Below are 20,024 nucleotides of genomic sequence, written 5' to 3'. Positions count from 1 at the left end.
CAGGAGCACACCTGAGGACAACTGTATTACGATTGGCGAGGCGCTACCCCATGGCACTAGGTGGGTTCAAAGCCCAGCTCTGCCATCTGCCACTGTGTGATGTTAGCCAAGTGACTTTGCCTCTCTGTGCCTCTACTTCCTCATTTGTAACGCGGGGATAGAAATACTATAGCGGGTGGCCTCCTAGAGTTGTTGAGGAAATAAATGAACTAAGGCACATAATGTAGTGAGGAGTGTCGGGCCAGGGGGCACTGTGAGTGTTATTTGTATTTCTTCATAAATATTGATGGAGTCCCTCCGTGTTTTGATATGTTGGCAATCCAGACAGAACGCCCCCCCACCCCCGCCCAGGCTATTGGAGGGCCTTGAGCTCTGGGCCACGTGGGGGATGAACAGGAAGGAGAAACTGGAGGCCAAGAGACTCTGGAGGAGGCTGCGTTGAGGGTCCAGGCGGGCGAGGAGGAGACCTGAGCTGGACAGGGGTAGTGGGGACAGAGAAGAAGAGCTAAGGCCTGGTGGACTGGGGGGCGGGGGGATGGGAGGAAGGAGGATCGCCAGGTTGGGCCATTCTTAGAGTTTCATGTCCTGGGGTCTCCCTAGCAGGGCAGGCCAGGCCCCTTCGAGGAGGCTAAGTACGTCCTTGGCCCATTGCCCGTCCTGTGGGCTGTAGCTCTGTCCGCTGTTCCTCCTGTGGCTGGTCTCTGCCCCAGCCCAGCTGTCACCTTCATTCCTCTGCTCCAACCAAGCAATAGCTGCGTGCCAGGCCCTGGACCTGGCATGGGAAAAGAATGGGCTCGGAGCCCAAGGAGAGGAAAGGTCACCCCAGGGCCAGATTTAATTTACAAGGTGGGGAGAGAAGACACACAGCACCTGTTTGGGGACACACAGTGAGATTCAGCCAAGCAGGAATCCAGGTGGGGCCCCCCCTCTCCAGCCTCCTGGCAGGAGGAACAGCTGATGCAAGGCCAGAGGCTGGAATAGTGCTCAGTGCCTTGGGGGGCTTTGACTGGAGTGGGGGGACGTGGGGAAGAAGGGCCTGGAACAGAACTATCTTCGGTTCAAATCTCAGCTCTGCTCCGTACTTGCCGCATGGCCTTGGCCAAATCGCTTCCCCTCCCTCAACCTCCATTTTCTCACCTGTCGCCTCATAACATGCAGGGAGATCCCAGCTCTCCCCCAGTCACGTCTCGATTATTTATTAAACGTTGATGCTCAGTCATTTACTGAGCAAATAGTTGTTCTGGGCCCAGAGGGCGCATGGTAAGGTCTGGACACTGTTGACCTGGAATGAGGCCAGGCTTTGGAAGTTTCTAAAGTCCCCAGAGGGGATTCTAAAATGCCCGGGGGCTGAGAACCACGGAGGCAGGTGATAGGAGGTAACAAGTGCTCTTTGAGTTTCCTTAACTTTTTTCCTGGTAACCCCCTTCATTCATTCGCCCATTTATGCATTCAAACGTTCGTTCATCACACATTCATTTATTTACACATTCGTTCAATCACACATTCATTCATTCACACATTCATTCAACCACACATTCATTCATTCACACGTTCATTCAGTCAGTCAAATACTGGTTGGACACCAACAATGTGCTGGCACTGTGGATTCCGCCCTGGTCTCCACCCTGGACCCCCAATTTGGAGAGTGTAAGTGCTGAGGGGGATGGCGGGACACCCTCGTATTTATTCATGTATGCATTCAGTGACTATTTCGGGGACTCCGGAAGGGCACAGTATCTTTTCCTGGTTGGCAACCCCATTTTCCTCTCCGGTAAGCTGGGGAGGACACTTCTCCTTCAAGGAGCTGTTGGTGAGATCAAAGACAAAAATAGCACCGCACGCTAAAGGGAGCTTCAGTGTCCTGAGCATTTATTAGGAGCCAGGGGCTTAATGTATATTATCCCTTTTAATCTTTAGGTAGGATTAAAACCTTGAGGTTGAGATTACTGTTATCTTCATGTGTCAGAAGAGGAAACTGAGGCTCAAAGAGGTGAGATCTGCTGCCCAGGGCACAGAGAGAGCACATGTGACCCACCAGAGCCAAGACCCAGGCACTTAGCAGCTAATCTGCCTAGTGACTGTTGGCCTCACAGCCCCGCCCACTGGCCTAAATCCGCCTGGCAACTAGTGACATCACTAATTCTGCTGCCTGCGCTCAACCTATGACATCACTGAGCAATAAAGTAATTTCAATAAGCTGAAGGCCTACTGTGTGCCAAAGGCGGTGCCAAGCAGCCCCTCCTCTGGGCTCACACGATGCCCGGTGCTGCCTCTCTTACTAAGTATAATAATAATAATTTTAGCCTGGATTTATCGAATGCAGACCACAAGCCAGGCTCTATTTTAATCATTTTTATTTCTATGGGTGCATTAAACCCTCCCACTATCTCTATTTTTTAAAAATTAAGAAACATTTATATAGTGTATATTCCTATGTCAGGCCCAGTTCTAAGCACTTTTTACATGCTCACGACCATCCTATGAGGTAATGTTTACTTATTATCCCCATTTTATGGATGAAAGGACTGAAGCACGGAGAGGATGAATGACTTGCCCACAGCCACATGACTGGAGAGAGGTAGGATTCAGACTCATGTATTCTGGCTCCAGGGTTTACGCCGTTAACCAAGACACCATGCTACTTCTCCTATCCCTATTTTACAGTTGAGGAAACTGAGGCCTAGAGAGATTAAGCCCCAGGCCTCAGCTTGGCTAGAGAGTGCCAAAGCCAGACTCTGAGCCTGCAATGTCCAGCTCCAGAAACACAACCTTTCTCACATCTGTCCTACTTAGGTTACTTAGAAACAGGGCCTGCAAAGCCCCTGCCACCATCCCTCTGAGGTGACCAGCCCTTCCTTCCTCGTCCCCTCGGGAACATCCCCCAGCCAGGAACAAAGGGGGCCTTTTCCAACAGACCCTAGCCCACATGCCAGCTTCCTCCGTAGCCTCCCCCTGGCCCCACCTTGGGACACTGCCCTTTGGAAACCCTGGCTGGGCTGAGCCTTACCTGGGCTCCCCAGAGCCCTCCTTTGACTCCAGGCAGAGGAAACAATTCTCTAGCTTTTGTCCTTTTCCTGCAAGCCTGAGCCTGGTGCCAAGCCTTGGAGAAATTCCCCATCCCTCAAATCTCTGAAGCTGGTGGAGGCCTTCAGGAAAGACACTGGGAGATCCCTGGGCAAGTCACAGCCTTCAATGGGCCTCAGTTTCCTCATCTGTCAACTGGGTGCACGAGGGAAAGCTAACAGAAAAGGCCTGTGCAAGACAGCTGGGGTTTCACCTTCACTGGGCCCAGCACCTCGTCTCCATTTTTTTTTCCCTCGCCTCATTTTTATTAAAAACAGTTGTTTTAGTGGGAAGCGTAATTTTTTCCCTTTAATGTTTTATTCATTCATTGTGAGGTTTTTTTTTTAACATCTTTACTGGAGTATAATTGCTTTACAATGGTGTTTTAGTTTATGCTTTATAACAAAGTGAATCAGCTATACATATACATATATCCCCATATCTCTTCCCTCTTGTGTCTCCCTCCCTCCCACCCTCCCTATCCCACCCCTCTAGGTGGTCACAAAGCACTGAGCTGATCTCCCTGTGCTTCCCACTATCTACTTTATAGTGTCCAGTCTTACATTTAGGTCTCTAATCCATTTAGAGTTTATTTTTGTGTATGGTGTTAGGGAGTGTTCTAATTTCATTCTTTTACATGTAGCTAGCTGTCCAGTTTTCCCAGCACGACTTATTGAAGAGGCTGTCTTTTCTCCATTGTATATTCTTGCCTCCTTTATCAAAGATAAGGTGATCATATGTGCTTTGCAAGTTTTATTAAAGTAAAACACAAGTGCTGTGAACAGAGCTTCAGTCAATTGCCCAAGGAATTTTGCAGAGGGCACGCCTTGTAACCAGCTCCGCCCCCATGTGCCCCCACTTCCCAGGGGTAAGCATCTTCCTGCCTTCTAACATCATAGGTGATTTGTCCCTGTGTTTGAACTTCCCCTAATTCGAATCATATCATCTAGACTCTCTTGTGTCCTTCATCCTCCGTTCAACGTTTTGTTTCTGAGTTTTACCTGTGTGGTTGGACCCTAGCCCTCTTTATAAATCCTCACAATATCTATAAATCCTCTTCACTATCCTGAAATGAAATCCACAGACAGTATAACCCACTTACACGCATAATTTTTCCCCCAGTTCGATGTATTGTCCTAAGCGTACCAGAAAGGACCGCAAGTGGAAATTAGCACCGAGTAACGGCTAAGAATGGGCAAATCCGTGTTTCATGGGGCCTGAAGCTTATACTGTTTTGAAGGGATTCCCCTTAAGGAAAAGAACCAGGGGCATTCCTTGGCGGTCCAGTGATTAGGACTCTGCGCTTCCACTGCAGGGGGCCCGTGTTCAATCCCTGGTCTGGGAACTAGGATCCCACAAGTCATCTGGCGCGGCCAGAAAAATAAATAAATATTTTTTTTAAAAAAGGAAAGAAAGAATCAGTACGTGTGACTGCAACATTAGGAAGGAGGAATGTTTGTTTAGAACAAGAAAAGAAATTACAGTGACTTGTCTCATTCTGAAAGCTGGCAAACACTCCAAATATTCCAGAAAAATAACACACCGGCTTCTGGCTTCAAACCTGAGTCTCCTCCTCCACCCCATACTTTTGGTGCCAAGCGCCCCTGGGCATGTGATAGCGTGATCCGACTTCCGTGTCCCCAGCCTCCCTGTCATTACTTGCGCCCAACTAGTGTCCCGGAAGCAAATCCTGCACCCAGCCAGCTCGCCATCCCATAACTACACACAGACATGACCGCAAACCTTGTAAATATCCCAGGAAAGTCCAATGAAATGTATTCCCAACTCAGCTTTACCTTAGCCAGGTCCCCAAAACACCTATCGCTCTCCCACGCCAGGGTCAGGAGATCTCGAGGGAGGCTGCAAAGGCAAGAGTGATCGAATTAAACGGATTGTTCTCAATACATCTCACTTTGGAAAACTGTACTTCTTTGTATGGTTATGTGAACATTGCAGGGTTTTGGGAAAAGCAGCTTGAGTGAGGGGCTTGAAGCTTAAGACTGCCCCAGCTTCCCAGGGACTCCACACCTGGTTTTCGCAGGTGGCCCTGCCGCTCTGTGGCCGCTTAGGAATGGGCAGGGCACCTGACTCTTTGGCCTATGTTTGTAAAATGGGGGCTGGTGCCTTTCTGGAGGGTTGGGGTGAAGAGTAAACGTGTGGAAAGCACTTAGTCCCACTTTGCAGAGGTGAAGCGCTGCTTGTCCCGCCAGCTGTGTGGCTTTGGGCAAGTCACTCAACCTCTCTGTGCCTCGCTTCCTTCATCCAGAAAATGGGGATAATAATCATTGTCACTTCATAGGATTGTTATGGGGTGTTAGTAAACCATCCTCACTTTGCAGATGAGGAAAAGGGCACAGAGAAAATTCCTTGCCAGTGTTCCACCAGCGAGCGGGGTGCACCTCGCCCATCTCCTTGCTCGCCCTCCGTCACCTGCCCCAAGATCCCTCCGCCACTTTCTGCCGCCATCTGTCCTGGAGGCCTCAGCTGTAAAGCTGGACCCTTGTGCAGGCTCCTGGGACCTCGAAGGACACTCAAATGCTGGCCCCGTGGGACTTCCCTGGCGGTCCAGTGGGTAAGACTCCGCGCTTCCACTGCAGGAGGCACGGGATCGATCCCTGGTCGGAGAACTAAGATCCCGCCTGCAGCCGACCTTAAAAAATAAAAAAAGCAGGCCCCTGGCCCCCCACTCTCCCAGGGGTGACACCTGTCCTCGCCTCCTTCCCGGTCCTTAAGGTGTCTCTCCCCCACCCTCCTACAGCCAGAATTTGTCAGGCGAATACTTCAGATATAAAGGCATCCTCTTCCCCGTCGGCATCTACTCACCTGAGAGCATCAGCATCGCAGAGAACTCGGAAGTGCAGGACGATGACATCTTCATCATCACCTACCCCAAGTCAGGTACCCGCTGGGCCGGGGCAAGGGGTGCTACGGACAGTGTTGTGGGTGATGAGAAGGGTACACTAAGGAGAATGGAAGAGGAAAGAGGGAGGGGGTAGGGCGGATGGGGGACGCCTTGGTCCATTCAGAACCGAAGTGAGCTTGGCCTTTGCACTGGCAGGTCCCTCCGCCAGGGGGCACCCTTCCCCCAGATCCCTGTGTGCCTCGCTCCCTCCTTTCCACCAGGCTGGCTCTCACACCCACTGGGAGGCCTTCCCGGACCTCCCTGGCTAAAATAGCGTCCCCATCCTGTCCCTCTCTATCCCTTAACGCCACTCGTATTTTTCTGCACTGACGGCCACTATATCATATTTTCATTTGTTGATTTAGTGTGGTTTCCTCATTAGAACATGGCTCAGTGAGTGCAGATATTCCGGTTTGTCTTGATCGCGGCTGTGTTCTTTGAACCTAAAACAATGCCTGGAACTTAGTCAATAAATATTTCAGGAAGGAAGGAAGGAGGGAAGGAAGGAAGGAAAGAAAGATCTTAATTTTCTCCATTCGGTTACTGAAATGCTACTTACTGTTTGTCTACCACGTGCAGAGACACAGCTCTGAACAAAGGAGACATTTGTTGGGAGATACAGGCTTCATTTAAACATGCAGTCGCCTATATTACCATCTAATTAGGGTTAGGGTGGGCCCCCTCCCCCCCAAGGAAAGGTGAAGAGAGCATTAAGTGTAGGTAATAAGAAGGTCTGCGGGATCAGGGCAGGCTTCCTGGGGAGAAGATGTTCCTGCAGAGAGTTGGAATCTGCAGAGCGGTTTGAGTGGGAAAGGGTATCCTAGACAGAGGGACAGCATGTGCAAAGGCCCTGAGGTGGGAGGTGGCTCGGTGAGTTTGAGGAAGCAAGAGAAGGTCAGTGGGACTGCGGTGGAGGGAGTGACCGGAGAGGCCCGGTGGCAGGGGGTGGGGGAGTTCTTCTCTAAAATGTTGGAGCTGCCTTCTTAATGTTTTTCAAAATATTTTTGAAATTTTTCCAAATATTATATTCACCTTTTCCAGCATAGAGTTCGATGAGGGTTTTTTTGCTTTTTGGTAACATTAAAAAAAAATAATTCACATACCATACAATTCACCTATTTGAAAGTGTAAAAATCTATGGCTGTAGTATATTCAACCAAGTTGTGCAACCATCACTGCAGTCAACTTTAGAACATTTTCATCACCCCTAACAAGAAACTCCGTACCCATTAGCCATCACCGCCCAATCCGCACATCCACATCCCTAAGCCTTAGGTATCTGCTTTCTCACTGTACGGATTTGCCCGTTCTGGACGTTTCAGATAAATGGAATGATACAATACACGGTCTTTTGTGTCTGGTATCTTTCACTTAGAGTAATGCTTTTGAGGTTCATCCAAGTTGTTGTCAGTGCTTCATTCCTTTTTATGGCCAAATAATATTCCACGATATGGTTATACTATATTCTGCTTATTCATTTATCAGTTGATAAACAATCAGTTGGGTTGTATTCACTCTTTGACTCTTTGAATAATGCTTGAAGGAACATTGATATACAAATCTGTCTGCGGACGTGTTTTCATTTCTCTTGGAGTTCTGTGAGTTTTGAGAGACATATACAAGATACACCACAATCAAGATACAGAGCAGTTCAGGGACTTCCCTAGTGGTCCAGTGGTTAGGACTTGGCACTTCCACTTCAGGACGCCTGGGTTCAATCCCTGGTGCGGGAACTAGGATCCTGCAAGCCGTGTGGCATGGCCAAAAAAAAAGATATAGAACATTTCCATCACCCACCTAAAACAAACAAAAAAACCCTCCACGCCCTTTTGTGGTCAGCTCCTTCTTCAACCCAGCCCCGGGCAACCATTGATCTGTTTGCGGCCCCAATAGTTTTGGCTTTTCCAAAATGTCATATACATGGAATTGTACCCTGTGTAGCTTTTGAGACTGACTTCTTTCACTCAGCGTAACGCATTTTAGATCCATCCAAGTTGTATTTTTTTATTACTGAGGAGTATTCCATCAGCTGGATGGACCACGGTGGGTTTATCTATTCATCTGTTGAAGGACACTTGGGTTTTTTTCCAGTTTGGGATGAGTATGAATACAGCTGCTATGAAGCTTTGTGTACAAGTTTCTGCATGGAAATACGTTTTCGTTTATCTTGGGTAAATACTTAGAAGTGGGATTGCTGAGTTTATGGGAATTATGTATGCTTAACTTTATGAGAAACTGTCAAACTGGTTTCCATAGTGGAAACCATCTTGCACTTTTGGGCAAGCTGGTTTACCATCTTGCATTCTCTCCAGCAACATAGGTGGGTTCCAGATGCTCCGCTTCCTTGTCAGCACTTGATATTGTCAAGTTTTTAAAAAAGTCATTCTAACAGATGTGTTCTAGTATCTCATTGTGGTTCGAATTTGCATGTCTCTAGTGGCTAATGATGTTGAGCATCTTTTCAGGGGCTTACTAGCCATCACTATCTTTCTTGGTAATGTGTCTATCCCACTTTTTTTTTTTTTTTTTTGCTCTTTTTAACTGGGTTGTTTTATTTCTAATTATTGAGTTTTGAGAGTTCTTTATATAATCTGAGCACACATCCTTTATCAGATATGCCTTTTGCAAATATTTTCTCCGAGTCTGTGGCTTGTCTTTTCATTTTCTTTTCAGTGTCTTCTCAGAGCAAAAGTTTAAATTTTGATGAGCTTCAATTGTCAATTTTTTCTTTAATGGATCAGACTTTTGATGTCACAGCTATGAAATCTTTTCCTAAACCAAAGGCATAAAGATGGCCTTTATGTTTTCTTCTAGAAGCTTTACAGTTTTAGATTTTACACTAAAGTCTATGATCTATTTTAAGATAATTTTTATGTGTGGTATGAGGTATAGATCAAGGTTCTTTGTTTGCATATGGTTGTCCAGTTATTCTAGCTATTTTTTAAAGTTTAAAATATCTTAATTTCTCTCTTAGAAAGTAATGCATTCAAAGTTCAAAATTCAAGAGGTACAAAAAGTTTACCCTGTAATATCTCTCTTCTCCCACAGTCACCAGTAGTCTCTGTGTATCTTTCCAGAATTTGCATGTACAAAAAAAAGTGTACATAATTTTTTTTAACTTTTTTCCCACAGAAGTTAACACGATACACGCCATTTTGCCTCATGTTTTTGTTTTGTTTTGTTTTATGGCTGTGCCTTCTTTTTCCTTGTATTTTGATATCATCCCATCTTAGAACTGTAAACAAAGAGCTTCCTGGTTTTTGGTTTTTCTTACAGTTCCATGGTATTGCATAACATTAGATGTACAAGAATTCTTGTTTAACTAGTTCCTTACTGATTAGCTTTTCCTGGTTTCCAATCTTTTGCATTTATTTATTTTTTTAAATGTACTTATTTATTTTTGGCTGCGTTGGGGTCTTCCTTGCTGCACGCGGGCTGGGCTTTCTCTAGTTGGGGTGAACGGGGGCTACTCTTCACTGCAGTGCACGTGCTTCTCATTGTGGTGGCTTCTCTTGTTGCAGAGCAGGGGCTCTAGGTACACGGGCTTCAGTAGCTGTGGGGGCTTAGTCGCTCCGCAGCATGTGGGATCTTCCCGGACCAGGGCTCGAACTCATGTCCCCTGCATTGGCAGGCGGATTCTTAAGCACTGCACTACCAGGGAAGTCCCCAGTCTTTTGCATTTATACACCATATAAACTTTACACACGGTGCCACATCTTGTGCAAGTGTCATTTGCACACGTATGCGTTTATCTGTAGAACAAATTCCTAGATATGGAATTGCTTGGTCAGAGCCTCTGTGCGTTTGCAATTTTGATGAATATAGCCAAATTTCCCTCCACAGAAGTTGTGGAAATCTGTTCCCCAAACAGCAGGCTTTGTTTGAAACAGCTTTGGTGATAGACGGTAGTAGCGATGTTTGCACAACAATGTGAATGTACTTAATGCCTCAGGACCGTACTCTTAAAAATGGTTAAATTGGTAAATTTCATGTTAGGTATCTTTTGCCACATACCCACAAAAAAAGGATTATTAAGTGGTAACAGGGGATTAAAACACCAAGGGGTAAAGAGAACCCTAAACAATACAGGAAGAGCCAATAGGGGGCGAAGCCCCTCCCTCTAGGACTGAAGCAGAGAGCACCCAAGGAAATTTGCTTTGGGATGCGGGGCGGGGTGAGGGGGAGTAAGTGTCACTGGGGTCTACTGCACTGCTGGCCGCTGTCCATCACAAGAGCTGGCTGGGAGAAGCCCAGGAGAACCAGGAAGAGAAACCCCATCCTTCTGCGGGGTTCCTCTGCGCCCTCTACTGACAAAGCTTCACATTGCGCTAGGTGGCAAAGGAGATCCGCTTACACAGCTCCAATGGCACAAAGCAGGGCAACCAGGAGTGGATTTGGAGCTGAGAGGCAATACACTGGGAACTGGCACGGGGTAGTCCTTAGAATCCAGGACAATATAATACTAATGCCAGGTGATTGTTCACATTACGATTATTTCTCATCTGACCTACCTGTAATCTCCTGGAATCCAGACCTGTGAACTGGGTCATGGATGCGATCCCTTCCTACTATGTGACGTTTGTGGCTCCCTTAAGAAATCAAGGGCTTACTCCCATGAAAGGGCAGTGAAAAGAGCTGAGATTTTAAGTCTAGCCACCTGAATTCAGTTCCAGCTTCCTCTATGTATTAATGGAGTGCTTCAGAATCTCAGAAGCTGGACCAATAGCAATTTATTTCTTGGGAATCCCCTGGCAGTCCAGTGGTTAGGACTCCATGCTTTCACTGCCGAGGCCCCGGACTCAATACCTGGTCGGGGAATTAAGATCCCAGAAGCTGCGTGGCGCCGCCAAAAAAAAAAAGATATGTATTTCTCATTCCTGTAAATTCCACCTAGTGCTGGATAGATGGGGGGAAGTGGGGGGGAAATCCATGCAGTCTCCAGCATCCTGGCTCCTTCCATCTTATGGATCTGCCATCCCCAGGAGCCCCAGTTTCCACTGGCATCTCTGCACTCAGCCAGCAGGGGGCGGGGGTGGGGGGGGGTGGAGAGGAGGTGTCACGTGGCCGGTGTTTGTGGGCCAGGTCTGGAAATGGCTGCACATGGCTGCCACTGCGCTTCCTTGGCCAGAACTCAGTCACACGGTCCCACATGTGGCTTCAGGGGAGGCTGGAAAAATGTCGTCCTGTTATATTCCCGGTAGAGAAACGAAATGGGGTTGGGTGGACAGTTGCCACTTCCAAGCTTTGCCGCCTTAGTTAGCAACTTTGTTTCTTTGAGCTTCAATTTCCTGCTTTGAAAATAAAGATAACCAACCCTAAGTGGGAAGAGGGAGGGATAAATTAGGAGTTTGGGATGAACAGATACACACTACTCTATATAAAAGAGATAAACAACAAGGACCTACTGTATAGCTCAGGGAACTATATTCAATATCTTGTAATAACCTACAATGGAAAATAATCTGAAAAAGATATATATATATATAATATCTGAATCACTTTGCTGTACACCTGAAACTAACACAAGATTGTAAATCAACTACACTTCAATTTTAAAAAAACATAACCAATCCTAACTGCTGTGCTGTGTGAGGAATCCATGCATTAAACATATGTAGCAAATTGTACAATAAATGCAGCCATTATGAATTTGATTGTATCCCCCCTTCACCCCTCCCCACCTCTGATTAATTTGCCCAATTCTTCCAACAGGCACAAACTGGATGATTGAGATCCTCAGCTTAATCCTAAAGGACGGGGACCCCTCCTGGATCCGCTCAGTGCCCATTTGGAAGCGGTCGCCCTGGTGTGAGGCCATCATGGGTGCCTTCAGCCTCCCCGACCAGCCCAGCCCTCGCCTCATGAGTTCTCACCTCCCCATCCAGCTCTTCACCAGGGCCTTCTTCAACTCCAAGGCCAAGGTGTGGGAGGATGGAGGGGAGTGTGTGTTGGTGGGGCAAAGTATAACTAACTGATGAACTCAGCACCTATTTATTGAGGACCTACTGTGTGCCCGGCCCTGATCTAGAACAGCAGCAAATACACACACAAGGAACACCTGCCTTATGAGCCCACATTCTAAAGGGGACAAAGAATAGATGAAGTAAATAAGGAAAAGATTGAATACATCCAAGGTGATCAGTTCACATCGAGAAGGAGGGGAACGTGGGGGTTAGAGTTAGGGGTAGGGCTTGCAATTATGAATAGGGTGGTCAAAGGAGGCCTCAGTAAGAAGGCGTGGTTTGAGTAAAGACCTGGGAGGTGAGGGAAGGAAGCCAAAGCGGGGGTCTGGGGGAAGAACATTCCCGGCAGAGGCACGAACAGGTGCAAAGGCCCTGGGGTCGATGTGGCATGCCTGAGGTCCAGCAAGGAGGACTGTGTGGTTGCATCTAAGTGAGCAAGGGGGAGAGGAAGAGAGATGAGGTTGGAGAGGTAACAGGGACCAAAATGTGCAGGGCTGTGTGGACTTCGGTGGGGAGTTTGCTTGTCGCTGATTGAGACAGGGGCCAGGGGAGGGCTCAGAGCCAAGGAGAAACAGGGTCCAACTTAGGTTTTCACAGGCGCCCTCTGGCTGCAAGTCAGGAAACAGACCATCAGGGTGAGGGCAGAAGCCAGGTGCCAGGGAGGAGGTGACAATGGAGGCAAACAGGGTGGTGGCCACAGGGAGGTGAAGAGAAAGGGCTGGGTGTGGAGTGTATTTGGAAGATGGAACCAGGAAGAGTGGCTGGCAGGTTGGATGTAGGTGTGAGAGAAACAGATGAGTCAAGGGTGACTGCAGGGGGTTTGGTTTAAGCAACTGGGAGGATGGAGCTGCCATGAACTGAGACGGAGAGGTTGCGGAGGAGAGGTTTGGGAGGAAGATGGCTCTGCTGTGACCCATCGACACCCAGGTGGAGGATGCCAATGGGCAGTGAGATAGACAAATCTGGATTTGACAGGAGAGATGTGGGCTGGACACATCTATTTGCAACCTATTGAGATGTGTATATATATATATGGAGAGAGACAGAGACAGAGAGAAACAGAGACAGACAGAGAGACAGAGACAGAGAAATTAAAGCCAGGAGACTGGTGGGATCACCAAGGAAGGAAGTGAGTATAGACAGAGAAGAGATCAGATTGCAATCTAGGGGTCCCCAAGACCACCTTCAGGCTCAGTGATTCACTAGAAGGACCCCAGAACTCAGCAAAGTTGTTATACTCACGATTATAGCTTATCACGGAGGAAGGATAGAGATTAAGGTCAATGAAAGGAAGAGGTGGGAATTCCCTGGCGGTCCAGTGGTTAGGACTTTGTGCTCACACTGCCTAGGGCCCGGGTTCAATCCCCAGTCAGGGAACTAAAATCCCACAGGCCGTGTGGCGAGGCAAAAAAAAAAAAAAAAAAGATGAAGGGAAGAGGTGCCTGGGGGAGGGTGAGACCAGCCACCAGCTTCAAGTTATCTCTCTCCCAGTGGAGTTGCATGGACAGTGCTCAGTCCTCCAGCAATGACATGTGACAACACACACGGAGTATCACCAAGGAAGCTCACCCGAACCTCGGCATGCAGGGTTTTTGTTGGAGGTTGGCCACATAGCCATGTCTGACCACCTGGGTGGCTGACCTTGGTCCTGGGGAAGGACAGATCTGATGCGGCTGGAGTGGGGTTAGTTGTGGACTATCAAGCCGGTAAACAGATTGGAACCAGGTCATCAGGGCCTTGAATGCCAGACCCAGGGTCTGGGACTCCACTCTGGGGCGTTGGAGAGCCGAGGAGCGCACAGTCAGCTCTGGGTACAGAAAGACCCTCTGGGGCTGTGTGGAGGCTGGGAGGCAAGGGAGGAGGCTGGGGCCTCCTCTGCAGGAATGGGAAGGAAGAGTGGCTGTCCTTCTCTTGGTCAACACCCCTCACCATGATCTCCCCTACCCTGAACCCCAGGCCTTCCTCCTCCATTCTTTATTTCCTGAAGCCAAACTGTCCCTCCACCTGGTCTTGAAACAGTCCCTCTCTTTTCCTAGAATGTGGTTGGAGGGAGCTCTCCTCTCCTGTGGATTGAGGTGAACTGATCTGAACTCCCATTGGCTAGGAAGTCCCTTGAGAAGTCTACCCTGAGTCCATCCTGCTGCAGGATCAGGAGAGAGAGGTCTCGAGGGCACGAAACCTCGGGGTCTGACATCTTCTCCCCTCTTCCCAACACCCACACACAGGTGATCTACATGGGCCGGAACCCCCGGGACGTGGTGGTCTCGCTCTATCACTACTCCAAGATCGCCAGGCAGTTGAAGGACCCTGGCACGCCTGACCAGTTCCTGAAGAACTTCCTCAAAGGCGAAGGTGAGGACTGGGGCAGAGTGAGGTGGGGGGAGCCCCTAGTGGACAGAGGAGGGATAAGAAGGAGCTGGGGAGAGGCAGGGATGGGGAGCTTGGAGGGAGGCCTACAGCTCTAAGGGGCCAAAGCCTGGGGCCATGTGGGGCTAGTTGGGCCCCTCTGAGCCCCAGCGGGGGGTGACCCAGCTGCCCATCCCTCACCCTGCCTGTCTCTCTGCCCTCAGTGCAGTTCGGCTCCTGGTTCGACCACATTAAGGGCTGGATTCGGATGCAGGGCAAAGAGAACTTCTTGTTTATCACCTACGAGGAGCTGCAGCAGGTGACTCCCCCTCCCGCACCTCCACCCAGCGCCCCCTCACTCCTCCCTTCTTCACGCCCTCCAGCTCCCCTTCCCAGATGGCAGAGAGCTAAGGAGAAAAGGCAAGTGGGGAAGGAGGATTCGGAATGTGTGTGGGCACGATTTTCAGAACGGTGGTCAGGGGAGAGCCATGGAGCTATCTGGGGAAAAGTGTTTCGGGCAGAGGGAAGAGCCAGTGCAAAGGCCCTGAGGTGAGAGTGTGATTGATGTGTTCCAAGGAGAGCAAAGAGGCTGGAGTGGCCAGAGCTGAGAGGGGGTAGGGTGGGAAATGAAGGCACAGAGGGGATGGGACCCACAGTGAGGATTTTGGCTTTTCTCTGAGTAGGTGGGAGCTACAGGTGGCCTCTGAGCAGGGGACGTGATAGGTTAAATGAGACGATACAAAACTGTGACCCATGGGAAGTGATGATGGTTTCACTATGGTTGTGACCTGAAAGGCAGAGGGAAGCAGTGGAAGGAGACAGCCTTTGGAGGCAGACGGGGAGCCTGTCTGGACCCTGTCAAACATCCCTGGGGCAGGCACCTGGGACAGAGAGGCCTTCTGGCTGGGGCAATCAGGAAGGGCTGCCTGGAAGAAGGGACCATGCAGAATGACTACGACTTTGCCCGGCTGTAAGGAGGACGCTGGGCTTCCAGATGGACCAATCCACAGTGAACGTGTCCAACTCTTCTATGTTCTTAACAAAGATCTGTTCTGAGAGGCTGGGAATCTAAGCGGTTCCCAATAGGTGTTCCTTCACCAACGGCCCCAGACACGTTCTCTTCCTGTGTGTGCATTTCATGTATTTTTCGTATCCTCCTTTTTGCTGGTACTTTGTGTAGCAGAAAGAGCCTGGATTTTGGTGTTCAAAAAGCCGCTGAAATCCTCTTTAAAATCTCAGAGCCTCAGAGGTCTCATCCTTAAAATGGGTGGAAAATGCTGGCTCAGAGGGTTGTTAAGGACCACAGTACCTGGCTTTGGCATATTGTAACCGTCTGACAAGGTACAGCAAAGTGTTAGTATAGTGTGCCAAAGTAAGAGTAATTAGGTTCTGAGCAAGGGCCTATCGATTAATAATAACCATAATAGCCAACGTTTCCGCCTCTCAAACTGCAAAATATGGTAATTTTAAATGGTTCACCCCAATATTATTATCGCTCCCATTTTATAGAGGAGGAAAGTGGGGGCTTATAACCTCGAGAGCGTTGAGAAACTGCCTGAGGCGCATAGCTCTTCACTGCAGACCCCATGGGTTTGGCTTTTTTTTTCCCACCCTGGTAAATCTCTTTTGATGGAAAGATCTAGAAAAGATTTCGGCATCACCCCTCCCCTGTGTTTTCCATCAAGCTTTGTTCTCTGAACCAAAAACTGGGCCACGCAGCCTGACCGAGCTTCTGGGCTGCCCCTGAGTGTGAGGAACTGCCAACATGTTAGTATTTCTGGGTCACGTCAGTGGTTCAAGAGGATAAAGGGATGGAGGCTTATGAAACCAAGAATGACCTGGAAAATCAGGGCCGTGGGGTCGGTGGAACTGACCAGAAGGCTGACTGTGCCGGGCGCTGCGTATCAGGGAAGTCAGGGAGATAGAAGAGAGGATTGTGGGCTTTGGGGACTCAAATCTGAGCTCCTCCTTGGCTGTGTGACCCTGGAAAGTGTCTTCCCCTCTCTGGGCCTCCATTTACTGATGGGGGTAATGATACCCCTCTGCCAGGCTATTGGGAGGATTGGCAAAATACACAAGGGGCTTGGACTAGAGATCGGTACACAGTAGGTGCTTAATCCACAGTGGCTTGAACCATCAGTCATGAGGGAGGTGATACTTGAGCTGCATCTGGATGGGTAAGTTCACCAGGTGGAGAAGGGTGGTGCAGGGCTTTCCTGGCAGCCCCGTGCCAAGGCCTGCAGGGAGGAAAGCACAGGGAAGGAGAGGAAAGACCAGGCCATGCCTGTCCTTAAAAGCCAGGCCTGGGGACTGGGACCCTGGGAAGCCACAGGAGGGCTGGGAACAGGGGAGGGGCAGGGTGAGCTCTGGGTGTGAGGGACTGGAGGCAGGGAGGCCGGGGAGGAGGGTGAGGCGAGGGTCCAGAGGGAGAGGACAAGGCCTGGCCAGTGCTAGGGGCTGTGGGGACACAGAGGAGGGGATATGGCAGACAGTTGAAGCAGGAGAGACGGGGCTGTTGACTGACAGGGGCAACAGGGGGAAGGGGCAAGGGGAGGTTAGGTCGGGCCAGGAGCCTGGCTCTGGGTGAATGATGGGGCTGCTCTGGGATGGGGACCTGGGGTGGGGGGCAGGTTTGGGGCACAGACACCTGTTTCAAACCTGAAAGAGGGTGACTCTCCATAAGATGCTGGACTGACCTCTGCCCCCTGCTGTGACCTCTGACCCAGGCCAACCCCTTCCCTCCTACCCACAGAACCCTCCAAAACCCCACACTGTCAAAAACCTTCAGAGGCCATAGCCCAACCCTTTGGCTTGGAGGTGAGGAAACTGAGGCAAAGAGGCAGAATCACCCAGATTCCAGGTCTGGGTTGAGAGTCAGGCAAATAAACTCTGGGACTGATGCTCCTTCCTGGTCTGGGCTCCCCTCCCTTCTCTGACTCATCCCCTGACCCCCCTCCCCTGCCCCCAGGATCTCCACAGTTCCGTGCAGCGCATCTGCCAGTTCCTGGGCCGGCCGCTGGGCGAGGAAGCGCTGGAGTCCGTCGTGGCGCACTCGGCCTTCAAAGCCATGAAAGCCAACACCATGTCCAACTTCTCCCTGCTGCCCCCCAGCCTGCTGGACCAGAGCCACGGTGCCTTCCTCCGGAAAGGTGAGGGGACTCTGGGGTTCCAAGCCCCATTAGGCCACTGCCTGGCTGTGTGTCTTGGGCAAGTTATTTAACCTCTCTGGGCCTGTTTCCCCAGCTGTTACATGGGGATGCTCCAACAGAGCTGCCTTCATGGGGTCACTGTGGACCCATGAATCCACACACAGGGCTTAGCACGGGGCCTGGCACACAGCTGGTGCTACGGGTGTGCCTGCCGTCTCAGACCCACCACTCCCAGAGAGCTCCCCATGGAAGAAAACGCATCAAGGCGTTGCCATAGCCAGCTCTGAACGCTATGAGGCTATCTGGAGTCCTTGTGAATCCTTCTTAGCATTAAAGTTCACCCCAGAAATATTCAAGTGTTGGATTACAGGCTGAGGGTGGGAGTGTATTAGTTTTCTATTCCTGCTGGAACCAAATACCACAAACTTTGTGCCTTAAAAAACCACACACATTCAGGGCATTTCCTGGCAGTCCAGTGGTTAGGACTCACTGTCGTGGCCCCGGGGTTGGGGAACTAAGATCTCACACGGTGCAGCCAAAAAAAGAAAAGATTAAAAAGAAAACCACACACACACACATTCACTCCCTTACCATTCTGGATGTCAGAGGTCCAAAATCAGCCTCACTGGGCTAAAATTAAAGTGTCAGTACCGTGTTCTTTCTGGAGACTCTAGGGGAGAATTGGTTCCCGGCCTTTACAGTTTCCAGACCCGCCTGCATCCCTTGGCTCATGGCCCCTTCCTCCACCTTCAAAAACATCTTCTACTCTCTGACGCTGACCCTCCTGCATCCTCTTATAAGGATGTTTGCCATTAAGCGTCAAGATCTTTAACTTAATCACATCTGCGAAGTCCCTTTTGCTGTGTCAGGTCACATATTCATAGGTTCTAAGGGTTAGGTCGTGGACATCTTGGTGGGAGCTCATTATTCAGCCCACCACAGGGAGCCCCCCAGACCTCACTAGGGGTGTCATGTAATGTGGTATATTTGTTAAAATTCAAAATACTGTGATCCACAGGGAGGGGGAAGGGTAAGCTGGGACGAAGTGAGAGAGTGGCATGGACATATATACACTACCAAATGTAAAATAGCTACTGGGAAGCAGCTGCGTCGCACAGGGAGATCAGTTCCGTGCTTAGTGACCACCTAGAGGGGTGGGATAGGGAGGGTGGGAGGGAGGGGATATGGGGATACATGTATACGTATAGCTGATTCACTTTGTTATACAGCAGAAACCAACACAACATTGTAAAGCATTTATACTCCAATAAAGATGTTAAAAAAAAAATACTGTGATCCAAATGACTTTGGCCCCAGGATTCCAGGTAAAGGCTAGTGGCCCTGGTTATCCCATGCTATAAGAAACTTGAGGGATCTGAGTGCTCACCTCGGGGCACAGAGAACTAGCAAGGTCATGCCCCTTACCTTCTCGGTTGCTGTGAGGGGCTAAGGAGTGAATCCTGGCAAATCGTCAGCATGCCCTTTCCCCACTAAGTGCAGGGAAAGCACTGGTTCCCAGTGTCAGAGCAATACTGAAGGTAGTGGAGGCGTTGGAACACTGGAGAGAGGAAGCCCTGTTCTAGCAAGGGAGGTGAGGGACAGGGCACAGGGGAGGTGATACAGGGGCTGGGAAGGATGTGCAGGAATGCTAGGTGAGGACGCGGATGTTCTGGGTAGAGATTTAAGAGGTCGGTGGAGGAAGGTAGGAGGTCTGCTGGAGGGAGGAGTAGGGCAGGAGGAAGCTGAGGGAGGGAGGGGGTTAAGAATGGCGCCCAGGGGTCTGGCCAGGCGACTGGGGGCCAGTGTAAGTAAGTGTCAGCCATCATCGCAGGAGGGAAAGGGGCAAAAATGGAGATGGAGGGGGCCGGGGGAAGGACAGCGCTTCTTGCAAAGGGAACGCCATAGGCAAAGGCCAGGAGGTGGGAAAGAAGGTGCTGGGATCTTGGGGGCGGGGGACGATGCTCTGGATACTCCTCACCTCGGCCGTCCCTCCCTTCCCTCCAGGGATCTGCGGTGACTGGAAGAACCACTTCACGGTGGCGCAGAGCGAAGCCTTCGACCGAGTCTACCGCGAGCGGATGCGGGGGCTGCCGACCTTCCCCTGGGACGTGGACCCCGAGGACTCCGGTCCGGACCCCGACCCCAGTCCCGACCCGAGTCCCAGCCCAGACCAGGCCTCCGAGCCACCCCACCCGTGACCCTGAGAATAAACGCATCGCTACTGCCCCGGCTCCTCGATGCGCCTTGGAGGTGGCGTGCCGCAGGCGGGCGGCAGGGGGCGTGCGAGGGCGGACGGGGCGCCTCTGCCGGCCACCGAGGCCGGGGTGGGGACCCGAGCAGGGCACCCAAGGCCTGGGGAGGGCGAGGTCCGCTAACCCACCTGGCGCGCCAGTGGGGTCGGTGATTTAGAAGCCTCTCCCAGAGGCAAAGGTTGGGGAAGGGAGGCCAGCACTGGGCACCTGACCGCCCTAGGGTCAGGGTGCTGCGGCCCAGACTCCTGGATCCTTGGGAAGCAGAGTGATGCAGACCAGGGCCCCTGGGTCCTTGGGGAGGAGGGTGTTGGGGCCCCGGACTCCTGGGTCTGAGGGAGTAGGGGGTCAG

At 50.4% G+C, this 20,024-nt stretch overlaps 1 protein-coding gene across 1 annotated transcript in view; it reads left to right on the top strand.

The window, feature by feature from the left end:
- The window catches only part of SULT2B1 (sulfotransferase family 2B member 1), a 32,576-nt gene extending 12,922 nt beyond the window's left edge, over positions 1-19,654 (top strand). The window contains exons 2-7 of the mRNA XM_024768611.1: positions 5,822-5,961; positions 11,678-11,886; positions 14,154-14,280; positions 14,499-14,593; positions 17,243-17,423; positions 19,428-19,654. Coding sequence (XP_024624379.1) covers positions 5,822-5,961; positions 11,678-11,886; positions 14,154-14,280; positions 14,499-14,593; positions 17,243-17,423; positions 19,428-19,621 — 946 coding nt within the window. The 3' untranslated portion in view covers positions 19,622-19,654. The remainder of the gene's footprint in view (positions 1-5,821; positions 5,962-11,677; positions 11,887-14,153; positions 14,281-14,498; positions 14,594-17,242; positions 17,424-19,427) is intronic.
- Positions 19,655-20,024: the final 370 nt, after the last annotated feature.

This window comes from Neophocaena asiaeorientalis, unplaced genomic scaffold (genome assembly GCF_003031525.2).
Source record: "Neophocaena asiaeorientalis asiaeorientalis breed wild unplaced genomic scaffold, Neophocaena_asiaeorientalis_V1.1 scaffold629, whole genome shotgun sequence".
NCBI classification, from domain to species: Eukaryota; Metazoa; Chordata; class Mammalia; order Artiodactyla; family Phocoenidae; genus Neophocaena; species Neophocaena asiaeorientalis.
The sequence above is the reverse complement of the archived record's forward strand: the minus strand, read 5'-3'. Positions and strand labels throughout refer to the sequence as shown.